Source organism: Corvus kubaryi, unplaced genomic scaffold (assembly GCF_017639235.1).
Source record: "Corvus kubaryi isolate FWS band 111438036 unplaced genomic scaffold, C.kubaryi_AGA036_p1.0 37232, whole genome shotgun sequence".
NCBI classification, from domain to species: domain Eukaryota; kingdom Metazoa; phylum Chordata; class Aves; order Passeriformes; family Corvidae; genus Corvus; species Corvus kubaryi.
Window position 1 is genome coordinate 850,558 of NW_024581066.1, and position 12,395 is coordinate 862,952.

At 39.1% G+C, this 12,395-nt stretch overlaps 1 protein-coding gene across 5 annotated transcripts in view; it reads right to left on the reverse strand.

The window, feature by feature from the left end:
* DAAM2 (dishevelled associated activator of morphogenesis 2) overlaps positions 1–12,395 on the reverse strand; it is a 204,090-nt gene that overhangs the window by 56,542 nt on the left and 135,153 nt on the right. For all 5 annotated transcript variants that reach the window (XM_042022915.1, XM_042022918.1, XM_042022914.1 and 2 more), the window contains 2 exons: positions 9,067–9,400; positions 900–1,010 (listed from right to left, as the gene is read on the reverse strand). In XM_042022915.1, coding sequence (XP_041878849.1) covers positions 900–1,010; positions 9,067–9,400 — 445 coding nt within the window. The remainder of the gene's footprint in view (positions 1–899; positions 1,011–9,066; positions 9,401–12,395) is intronic.

Consider the following 12,395-nt stretch of genomic DNA (forward strand, 5'->3'; position numbering starts at 1 on the left):
CCTTTGCCTCCATTTCACCTAAAAGTACAGGTATGTACTATGAATTTTACATATGCAGTCATAAGGACAGCACAGTCCATGTCGTTCCATAAGGAACAGAAGCTATTGGCTTTTTTCCTGCTAGTCCATTAAAGGTTCCCCTCCTGGTTACAGATGAACAGTATTGCAGTCTTCCTCCTGGTTTTTCTGTTTATTTGTCATAAAACCATATACATAAAATCACATACTCTGACCTTCTGACATCTATTCACTGGGATGTTACAGGATTCCCAGAGACAAAGACAAATACATTGTCAGACAGCTCTCATGAGCTTGTTGTCTGTTGTGGTTTAACCAAAAAAGACAAAAAAGCCCATGTCACAAAAGTAACACGTTTTATGAAATAAATCAGTTTAAACTATTCTCCAGACTCAAAAGGAAGCCTTGTTAATAAAAGTAAAACAACGGGGCTTTTTTCTGAAATGTCTCCCTTTGATATTTTAAAATTAAAATGTTTTGAGTTTGGCTTTGAGTCAAAACAACTTAATATTTCAAAACATTTCTGAAGGTAAACCAAAATATTTTCCAAAGAGGCTGAAATAAAAAGGTAAATGCTCTGCAGTTCTTAAAACAAACAAACAAAAAAAACCCCATAACCAAAACAGCAAAAAACCAACCAAGCAACCAAAAAACAACCCAAAGTAAGCACTTCAGTGTAAATAGTCTATGTTATATTGAAGAAGCTTGAAATGAAATAATATGGAACACACTGTAAGACTGATCTGAACAACTAAGCATTATTTTCCACTAACTATATCCACTCACTTCCACAAGATTTGTGACTTAATCTACTAACTATTTCCAAGGTAAACTAATTTAAACGTAACATTTTCGAAGGAATTTCCAGGGCAGTGGCTCACCTCACCAGCGCCTGCATTCAGAACAGCGTTGATAAAAGACATGATGGCTGTTTTGAGGTTTACTTCATCTCGGTATCGCCCCATGCTCCGGTCGAGCTCATTTAACAATGACTGAAACAGAACAGCAAACAGCGTTAGAGGACATAAGCCAGTTCCTTGCAGGATAGATTGCACTTCTGTATACAGGGGGAGATAATTGTAAAGAGCTGTCTTTTGAGTAATAAAGCCTATGCCTGAACCTTGAAAGACTTCTCCTTGTTCCTTCACTTACCACCATTTAATATGAAGCAGACAATTATTACCTCTTGGTAAGCTCCTTTTATGGATTTTCAAATCACAGGAATATCCCCTGTGCATACAGCTCCAAAGCTCAAAGTTGAATTACACATCTCCACTGGAAGTGCAGTTAAGCTCCATTTTCCATGTTAAAGACTCATAGAATGGTTTGGGTTAAAAATGACCTTTAAAGATCATCTAGTTCTGACCCCCTTGCCATGGGCAGGGACATCTTTCCACCAAACCAGGTTTCTCAAAGCCCCATCCAGCCTGGCCTTGAAAACTTCCATGGATGAAGCATCTACAACTTTTCTGGCCAACCTGTTCCCAACCATCTCCACCCTGATCATAAAAAAACCTCTTCCATTTATCCAACCTATGTCTAGCCTATTACAGTTTAAACCCTTTAGCCCTTGTCCTGCCACTACAGGCCCTGGCAAAATGCCTTTCTCCATCTTTATTATAAGCTCTGTTTATATATTGAAAGGCTGCTGGAAGTTCTCCCCAGAGGCTGCATGTCCCCCTGTTAACCAACTAACAGAGGTACTTAGCATTCAGGGGGTGCTCAGCACAGGCATGCTTTTGGTCTAATTTCTGCATATATATTGGTATTTTACCATAATCTTGTGAACATCAGGAGACAAAGGAGAAAAAGACTAGACAAATAACGTTGGTAGGTTTTGCCTTATTTAGGATTAATTCCACTTGAATATTGACCAAAGAAGTTATATGCAGAAACTGATTAGCCATGAAAGCAACTCTACTTTTAGCTTTGTACTGATCATCATTAATCTACTCTTCAAGATCTTCTCTGATCAGTTCATAATTCCAAGGATGATTTTTCTTACTGAAAGAGTAACAAATTCCACTTGAGATCTGCCAGTTCAACTGTATGAGTTTCACTCCAGCGTTAATAATAAATGCCTCACACTCAGATATTTGTTTTGCTGTCACACTAAAAAAGAGAGAATTCTGTTTAGTCTCCCCAGGAAGATGTTATAAGATGTTATATCCCTTTTATAGAGGGATAACAAAGACAAAAATAACTTTTTAATGTTCAGCTCAGCAGACCATCTAAATAACATTTTGAAGCTATGGTGCTGAATAAGGAAGCTCATTTTCCTCTAGTCAGTCTTTTGTCCCTGGGGACTGAAAGTGTTCATTCACAGCAAAATCCTTCCTCTGCTAGTCATCAGTTTCACAGGTCTATCTTGTCTCCTGTAGAAAGCCAGGGAACTACGTCTCAAGAAACAGGAGGAATATCCTCCTGTGCATTCTTCAGGGGAAAGAATAACCACTTGGCTTCATGCTTGTTTTTGTGCAAAAATATTTTGACCTATCATACACTGCTACTGACAGCTGTTTTTACATATGAGCATAGTATGTTCATTATCAAACAAGCTTGATTTCATAAACTCCTTTCTCTTGCTACTTCTACATTTCCCAACTGTAATTTTCAAATTTCCCTATTCCAGGCATTTGAGCTTTGATCTCATCCAACATCCCAGTAACTGTGCTATGACCAAATAATATTTTGCTAGAAATGGGAACCAGTCTTACCTAAAAGCACATGAAATGCCCTACTGAGCCAGGCTGGTGGTCAGCTCAATCCAGCATCCTAACAGTGACAACCAGAAACTATTTGAGAAGTCTTTAAATTCACCAACAAAACTAACTGCTCAACTTGACAAACAAGCAGAAGTGAAATAAATGAGGGAATTTTATTCTGTTACCACCAGCTTTGACACTGAAATCCAAAGCACATGTGCTTTCTTAGAAGAATTGAATTAGCCATCACTACAGAAGCATCAAAACCAAGGATGATTTTGCTGCTTTTCTTCAGAGGCTTCATTCCTGTCATATTTTCTCACAGACTTATGTCTGTGAGAAAAAAAACGGAAGTTTTCTATCCCCCATTTTAGAACACTGAACTACGAGCAGAATGCAATGGGAGGCAAACCAAATTCAGGGCAAAAAAACCCAAACCCCTTTGTTGCACTAATCTAATTGAAGAGCAGCACATCTTCATGTAATTGTTCAGCTTGACAAGGAAACACTGTAAGTTCTTGTAATTCCTAAACGTCAGAGTCTATACCCACATACTGTGGCCAAACTCCAATATCTCCAACTCTTTGCAAATGGCTGAGGTTCAAATCTTCACTTGAACATTTCCTGTGAAAAAAGGTTTCACCACACCTCTTGGCAGCCAGTTCTGTGGCCCAACTGATCTTATGGTTACAAAGGTTTTTCCTACTATTTAAGCAAAACTTTCCTCACTTAATCCCATTATTCCTCCTCACTGACAACCAGTAGGGTTTCATTCAATCTGCAGCAAACCTCAAAAGGCTTTGGCTGAGCCCTCAAGGGAAGAAGGAAATCAAGGGGGAATACAGCCTTTTAACTTGTTCCTTGTTAGATCCTCTACTACAACTCCAAATTGATCAGATTTCTCCTTACAAACTATGGTCTGTACTGACAGTGTTTAACACAAACCAGGCAAGGGGGCTCTGGAAGGAATGCTCCTGACCTCCACCTTTTTAACTGACAATATCAAACTTTCTTTATTCATTCACCTCAAACTTCAAAATTTCTAGCAGCATTAAGGAGGAAAACAAGAGTTTTCTGCCCAGAGCAGCCCAGTTAATATTTCCATTGGCAAGTGAAATCAGTTCCTTTCAGTATCTAACCTAGGTTCTCTCAAGACTAAAAGAGAAATTCTTTCTCCCCACAGGGATCCACAGCTAGATGAGTGTTTTAAATAGCAAGCTATGCTGGAAGAGCACTGGAACATCCTGATAAACTTTTTGGGCCAAGAGACCATTATGAATTTGCAATACTAGTCTGTCTCAAAACATGGCATGTTAAAAAGTATAATGTGCTTCAATGTCATGACGCAGAAAAAAGGAGGGGAAGCAGCAAGCATAACAATAATCAGACAGGCAACAGCTTAGGGAAGAGATAGATTGTGCCCCTTTCACAAGGGAAACCAGTCATAAAATGGATAATTCAGACATGAAAAACCTTAAAATCAGAGACTCTTCTTTCTCAGTTTTCATAGCATTTTATAAAACTCCATCTTCACAAGAAAAAAAACCCAACAAGATAAAGGAACATTTTTATGATCACACAGTGAGCCAGTGACAGAATTACACTAGTACTGATTCTGAATACATCACATGGAAAAATATCCCAGCAAGGACAACAAGGCCTCATCTTCCTAATTCTACATTTTTGCTCTGAGGATTTATTGCTTGGATTTCAAGTGTTTTCTTTCATCTCTCTTCTTTAAGGGACAGAGTAGGATTTGTAGGCAAAGTAGCATATTTCAAACAATTGGATGAAGACAGAGTTTTCCAGATTGCCTCAGGGAGGAGATTGAAGGCATGGCCTTATGCTATTGTGGTATTTGAGTAAAGAAGGAGTATTACTCTGAAGAGGATAATTTTCAAGGAATATCTTAAGATGAACTACACACTGCCCTGTTGGACATTAAAGTGAGAATCATTCCAGGCAGAAGGGAATAATAAAAGGGTTGACAATTAAAGCAAGCAAAGGGATAAGCTCAGGCAAGATGATGTGGAAAATGTCAGAAAATAGGAATAATGACTATATAAATTGAGACATAAACATAAAGTATAGAATCTTCTTGGAAATACTGAGACAAAGATGATTTTGGTAGACCTATAAACACACTGAATATCAAAGACAGGGTGAAGCTGCAGTACAAAAAGGCAATTGGGTGAATACTGGAGCCTTAACAAAAAAGAGTAAGTTCTGGGGAATGTCCCCAGGGCTTTAAAGTGAATCCCAACTGAAGTTAGGGACTGACGGTTGCAGTCAGTAGACAAAATGCTGGCAATTTAGAAACAAATAATATTTTACATCAGTTTCAATTCAGGGTAAAACATGAAATTTTTTGTTAAGGAAATAGTTCTTCATATTCATATAAGTTCTATATATATTTTCCATTAACTTCAGCAAAAAAAAAATAAAAAAAGAAAGAACACATCAAGAAGCAAAGACATCCTTTTTGAAATATTTCAGCAGAGTTTGATTAATGGTCTTCAGCTGGTATTACTTGGTGCAATTTAGTTAATTGGGACTAAAAGCATTTATAATGCTCAGGAATCTCACTGCAATTTGAATTTTGACTTCAGATACACAAGTAAAAAACTGTAAGTTTTCTATTCAAGTAATAGGAGCTATTGCAGGACAGGGTAAATGCAAGTTTAGTAAGAACTGTCTCTTAATTCACAGCTTTCCTTCTCCACTAATTCATTAGTTGCTGAGTCCTCTGACAAATTTTGGCAACTGTACCAGGTAGCAGGAGTTGTGTTTAGAACACTGACCAGTAATAACTTCTTACATTCAACAAAATATGCCATGTTTTATGTTGCTGTGCTAAATACATGATCTTTACAGTCCACCACATTTGTGCAAACTGGATATAATCAGTGTTCCAATCTAAAGTTGTCATCACCAAGTTATTCAGGTGTTCAAATTTTAGATAGCTGTAAGTAAATCATTCTCCTTCTTCTTACAAAAAGGAGTAGAAAGAGAACCATGTACCCCAAATTATTATTCATCACAATGATATTCCTCTTCAAAAGGGAAAAAAAATGGTTTTGAGGAAACATAGATCTGGATTAATATTTATTACATTTACCTCCTGATTCCCCAATGGACATAGTGCTGGTCACTACAAATGACATGGGGGAGAGTGGGACACTTAGGTTTACTGCTACCTGCAAGAGCTGAAAATAAATTCAAACAGATAGTATACAAAGTGCCAGCTTTCACAGATGAGGAGGAATAAACTGACAGCAAGATGGCTGAATGGGATGGCAAATATTTTCAACCACTGTTGTCTAGAAGGCAACTTATGTAAAAGCAACACTGGCACTGATATTGTCTGAGGTCAGCATCACCTGTAAGTTTTTTGTTGGACATTCCAATAAAAGTGAGCTCAGTACAATTTCCAGAAAGCCCTGCACTTTTACTTCACAAGAATTGAGTTGATTTCCAAAATTTGAGATTATTTTCCTCTTTATGTTTTTTTTTTTTTGTATTATATCTCTACTTTAGCCACTGTCTTGCAGAGCTAGATATAGAGAAAGACTGAGCAGTGCTTTTACAGTTCCCAGCTGTCCTTCCCCCACCAGCTACAATCAGTCTGCAATGATGGACCATAGAGGCAAAGGAATAAATTTCTACTCTGCATAGTTTCTTCTGTTCCTACAGCTTAGTTCACAGTTTTATTACTTTCACAGAAAGAATTCTTGTTTCTTGGTTCTGCCAGATTCCCCACTTGTGGTGGATAGTTTTTAACATAACAGTGTTTTGGTCTGGCTGGTCAAAGTCAAGCTGCAAAGTGTAAAGTTTGCTGCAAGCTCCACATCTTTGGACGCTTCAATACACTGAATGATGCCGCTAGCTGCTCGAGCTGCAGGAAACACAGCCCCCAAAGCATTCAGTTTCACCCCAAAGGGTTCAGTTTCACCCCTAAAGGATATCTTCAGATACTTGCAAACTAGGACTAGGATTAAAAAAGGATAAAAAAAGGCTTTCCTTGTACACCACATCCTCGATGCTTACAGGAAAGGTATAGAAAAACCATTGCCAGCTCATCCTTCTTTCAAAATGGCTTCCCATATTCAAGTTACAGCTGATGCTTTTCTTGACAGTAAGCTGCAAGACCATTCTGAGGCAGAGGTGCAGGGGGGCAAGAGGCAAAGAGATGTAACACTCTTAATTTTAAGTGCTACAGTATCAGAGAAACTTCCTCTAAATGGTAAGAAAGACCACGACCACATTTCTTTCTTCAGGACTTAAAAAAATCCCCAGTCTCTCTGTTAGAAGAATAACTGGGGATGCATGAGGCATGTCTTTGGATGAACCCTTACCTCCTCAAAATTAAACTCAAGCTATTGCTGAGTGTAGTAGAAAAATCCAATTTCAGTCTCTAAACACAAGTAATAGTAATTGCAAACAGGAACACATTCCTTCTGCTAAATCATTTTGGGGATTGGGTGAGGCTTTTTTTTTTACTTAAGAAATAAAAGAGAGAGACTATCCATTTATCTTTCATTTTTTTAACCCAATGGAAAAGTATTTTGACAAGAGCAGCATTTATGCAAAGTACTTTTCATGAATGTAAGAGACTGGTAAGCACCCACAAATCATTCCACCAGATTCATCAAAAGCTACGACATTTTACCCTGCAATGACTTACCTCAGTTATTCAGTAACTTTTAAATCAACACAGAAACAGAGAGAGAGAGAGAGAACATCCAACTAGGGTAAGCTCAGCATCTATCTCCCTCATGAGCTTATTAAGCAGAGTCAATTGGTCCAGTAATGGCAAGTTAACACAGGACAAGTGTAGTCAGGCTTGTGAGTCACCACTACTTTTTGCTAAGCAGCTCAAGTTATCCCCACCTGTCTCCCAGGTATAAAAGAATGCCATATTAATTCAGGAAGGATTCTTTATTTCAGCTAATTACTAGAGAACAAGCTGACTTTAATTTTTTTCCTTCTCCTCCACAGGCAGTACCCATTAACCTCCACATCATAGCTCATGTACATGGCTTACTTCCTGCATCTGCACTGCTCATTCCTATCCTACTCCTGTACTAAAGAATGGCAACATATTCTTACAACTACAGCTGTAATCTCTTCACCTACCAAGTTTTACTGTAATTATGATTATCTCTATTGAAATAGGCTCAAGAGCTTCCAACTGAGGCTGAAAGGCCCTCACTTCCGGAGCCATACACCATACGTGTCACACCTGCGTTATCGAAGACACGCATCACGTCTGAATAGACAAGCAGTGCAAATGGGGCAGTGCACATAGAGGCACAGACCTCCCAATGCCAAATATAGGTTAATACCAAACCAAGATCTCCTGCATCCCTGTCCCAGGTCTGAGTCACATCAGTGAATCCCACAGTGCACTTGGTTCTAACACAAGCACTGGCAGCTAGTGGCCATCAGCACAGACTGTTTCCCCATTCACTTTAACAGTAATTGCAGCCTAAAATCCATTAGCTGAGAAGGAGGTAGGAGATAATGACTGTTAGCCATTGGGATCTAGTGCCTGTTGGTTTACCACCACTCTAATCATTTCACCTATGAAAGAATAGTAAATGGGTGAGGTTATCCCAAAGTTAAGGAGCCACAGCCTCACACACAGCAACAGATTCTGTAATATGTTTTTGTAAAGGTGCTCAGTTCACTGGGAAGAGGAACGCTATAGAAGCAGCCAGTAGTATCCACAATAAAAGCCTGTCACTGACCTACTTCAAGGTCTCTGAGAATGAATTTCCCTTCTATTGTCTGAATGGGAGTTATTTGAGCCAACAGTTGCTAAGTGATGATGATTCACAAGTTGATTGCTAAGTGGCAAGTGAAGTGCCTCATCATTTACATACATCATTTAATTCATTGTCTCCATTATTTAACCCGCAATTGTTTTATTACTAAATTAAGGATTTAAAATCAGGACAGAGGCTCCTGGAATTCTGTGGCTTCAGCTTCTAGGACAGAAAAAATCATTACCACCTCAGAAATGCCATCGAGTTAAGGTATGAGCAGATTATCATCTTTCATTTAGCCCAGCAAAGCTCCATTTTCAGGCAAAATAGACAGGATTTTAAGTTGGCATTAATGATAAGCAATAGGTCTTGAAATATAAATAAACAAACAAACAAACAAATAAATAAATAAATATATCTAGTGATAATCTATTTGAGGAATTTCCCTTCCTAAAACAAAATGATAAATATTGCCTTTTTACTACTTAGCAAGTTTGCAATATATGCACTGTAAAAATCACTCATGGCAGAGATTCCTCATTCTGGGTATTTCTGTTAAAGTATCCTCCTTTTACCTGGAATCTTGTCCTTTCTGCAGCATAGACTTGGTAGTGAAGCATGGCCTGCAAGACTTTTTTGTGACCATCTGGTACCAAGCAGACAGCCCCTAGGATCTCCAGCACGGCAATCTTGGTCTTAATGTTCTCAGTCCGTAAGCTCTGGGATATGATGTTGATACTTTCTGGATGGGCCAGGACATGAGCCCGTCCTTGGGAGTTGTTCATCAGTGCCTTGATACACCCTATAACGGATGTGTGGATGCGGCTCTCTGAGGTCTCATAGTCCATGCTCTTCAAGAAGTTCAGCAAACAGCTCAGGCCATCCAGCTCAATAAACCTGGTTACAAACCTGAAAAGAGAAAAACCAGAAAAACAGGTAGGAAGAACAAGGAAAGCAGACCAAAGGCAATTTATTCAAAAGATATCATATTATTCAACCCTAGATCTTTAAAAGCTGGCTAGTTCTTAGCCTAAATTCACAGAACAATTCCCAGGTTTTCAAGAAAAACAAAGCAAACAAACAAAGAGGGAAAACATTCCAGCTAATAATGGTGTGTTACATAGTTTCAGGGTAATTATATGCTATCACCTTACACTCCTGTTTGGTCTCTGTGTTCTTTGTTGCAGTTACCACCAAACACTGCTGTGGTTCACCTCACCAGCTGCTGCATTTTCAAGGCTGAAGGGATCCTTTCTAATTGTTCCATCTTACACACGTGCTAACACACCCAACACACAGACTTCTCACCACACTTTCAGTTATGAGTTTAGACTATCTTGAAAACCATTTTTAGGCTTAGCTCTAACTTTCAGCCAATACTGCTTGTAGGTTCCACCTCCAGGATTTGGGCACACTGACAAATGCATTCCCACTCTCTCCATTAGCCACACTGCCTTTAAACTCCAATCCCATGACTTCTGTATAGGAATATGTTATATTTAAAAGGGACATGTTCTTCTGTAAATGGTAAAGCCCCTCTGTTTTTGTTGAAAAGCAGGGTTAAAAAATCCAGATGCGTCAATTTAGACCATGCAAACAGCCCTCTAGACAAATCAGTAGAAAAGGATGGAATTAGGCAAGTCAGTTCAAATTCAGTTCATTCTAGCAATGTTTCATTTGAAGTTCCCAGGATTAAAAATGGGGATTCAAGGACATGAAAAGGGCTGCAAATAATTTCTCTAGATTGCATTGTTTACTTCGTGCCTCCTCTAGCATGTTGCTCAGGTAGGTACACTTTTTTTGGAATGTCTGAATGCAAAACCATGTGCATCGCACTTGAATCTTCAGCCTGTAAAAATGTACACCAGCAATGATTTGTCCATGGCCACACTTTGAACAGCATAACACAGAAAGACACTTCAAGCAATTGAAAATGTTGCTAAGAATTGCCACCCGTGCAACAAATTAAAAATACCAAAATTCTGTGTCATTGTGCTTTTACTGAGCCCCTCCTCTTCCCTAATGTACCATATTTCTTTTTCTGTCCACGAGATACTGCTACTTACAATCAGTAATAATGGAAGCACGATACTGAAAGACCAAATTTCACTGGTCTCTATTCATGTCCCTGTACCAGCAAGTCAAATCCAAGCCATATTTATATTTTTCTGGATAATATGGATTTGACATATGTATGGTCTTTTGGTGGTTACATTCCACACCACACAGGAATTTTCAGAGTCTACCTGAAAGTTACACTCACTATGCTGATAGATTTGCCAACTTACAGCTTATGTGGGCCAGCAATTTGACCAAAAATATGGAAGAGCCTGGTGCACTCAAAGTTTCAGTCTGAGGTTTGGGTTTTGTCCAAAATTGAATTTCAAAGTGACTATCGGAGTAAGGGCACACAGAGGAACACGTGCACACCAAAAATGAAAACATGGTTTAACTGAACCCTGCTAAGACAATCTGCCAAGTTTCACACAGGTCTGATTGCACATTCTTTGGATGCATCATTTTTTCTACCCTAACAAATCACAGGAGCATAAGCCCCTCTTTCTCCTGGCCCAAGAGCATCACTGGCATTGTGCACCAGGAATTTGGTAAGTCACCCTAAGCAGTTTGTTATTCCAACTGATTACAGAAAGATTCAGACTTAATTAAGTCTCTGCGATGCATTTAGCTGCTAGCTTGACAAAGAAGACTTAAACAAATGCATTCATAGCTAAAAGAGTTGCTGCAAAGGATTTGTTTGGAAACAAAGTAAGCACAAACTCAGCGTGTAACTAAACAATTATGCCAATGAATTCCGGTCAATTCCCCAGGCCTAAAGGGGGGAGTTGCTGCTGTCTCCACTATAGAGGGGCTACTTTAAATTCTCCTTCTCCTCCTTACCTTCAAAGTTCCATTCTCTACTTTATCTATTCCCTCTGTCTTTTGGGGGCTGGGGGAAAGAGACAATTTTTTTTTCCCATTCCTTTAACTTCGAGGGCTGAGGGAAGACTTAAGAGGAGTATGTTTCTGAAGTTATAGAGCAATACTGATGGAAACATCCTAAGAAGCAGGAGAGCAAAGGTCCCCTAAATGCACTTTTGGATAAAACACATGGTTGTATGACAAAACGAACAAGGCACTGCAACCTTCATGTATTTTAGCCTGCTCTGATGACCATGTGAAAAAAAATGGTAAACGCACAGAAGTCACATTGTCCCAATTAAATACAAACTCTCACTAAATTCACTGGCAGAGCAATTTTTCTAGGACTGTTAGGATGAGGTCATTCCAAAAAAGGGGCATGCGCTGGAAAGTGGTGTGTGTCACAAAACTTGATTAATGACATAATTTAAAACAATGTTGGGACTTTCCTGTACTATTCCTAGCCCAGAGAGCAAACAGTGAGCTGTGTTACTCAATAGCAAGCAAAGCCAAGTACCTTTCTATTTCAGCTGCAATCAGAAGCAGGAATCAAATTATGATTTTCATCTTCCTTTTTCTAAACACTTAGTTCCTTATTCTCTAGAAAAGCCAGAAACCATGCTGGGGGAGGTAAAGAAAAGGCAAAAGCAGTTTCTGGCCCAACAGATACTCTCAGTATGAGGATTTGCTTGGTGTGGGGAGGTGTGTGAGTAAATGTCTGTAGGGGCTAGAAAAAGAAGTGGAAGTTTAGCTGACAGCTCGAGAGCCACAATCCTCATACTGTTTGGTGTTTGTGCATCTGTCTGTCTCTAAGCAGATGCCTGTGTGTGTATGTGCAAAAGCAAAGTCAACCTAAACCAGTAAAGAACCTTCTCACACACAGCATACAACACATGTGCAACTACCTCCCGTCCTACACAGCCTCTATGCTGCTAAGTAAGGTCTTGTTCTAGACTGGGAGGTGTAAAGTTAAACATATTTGCCA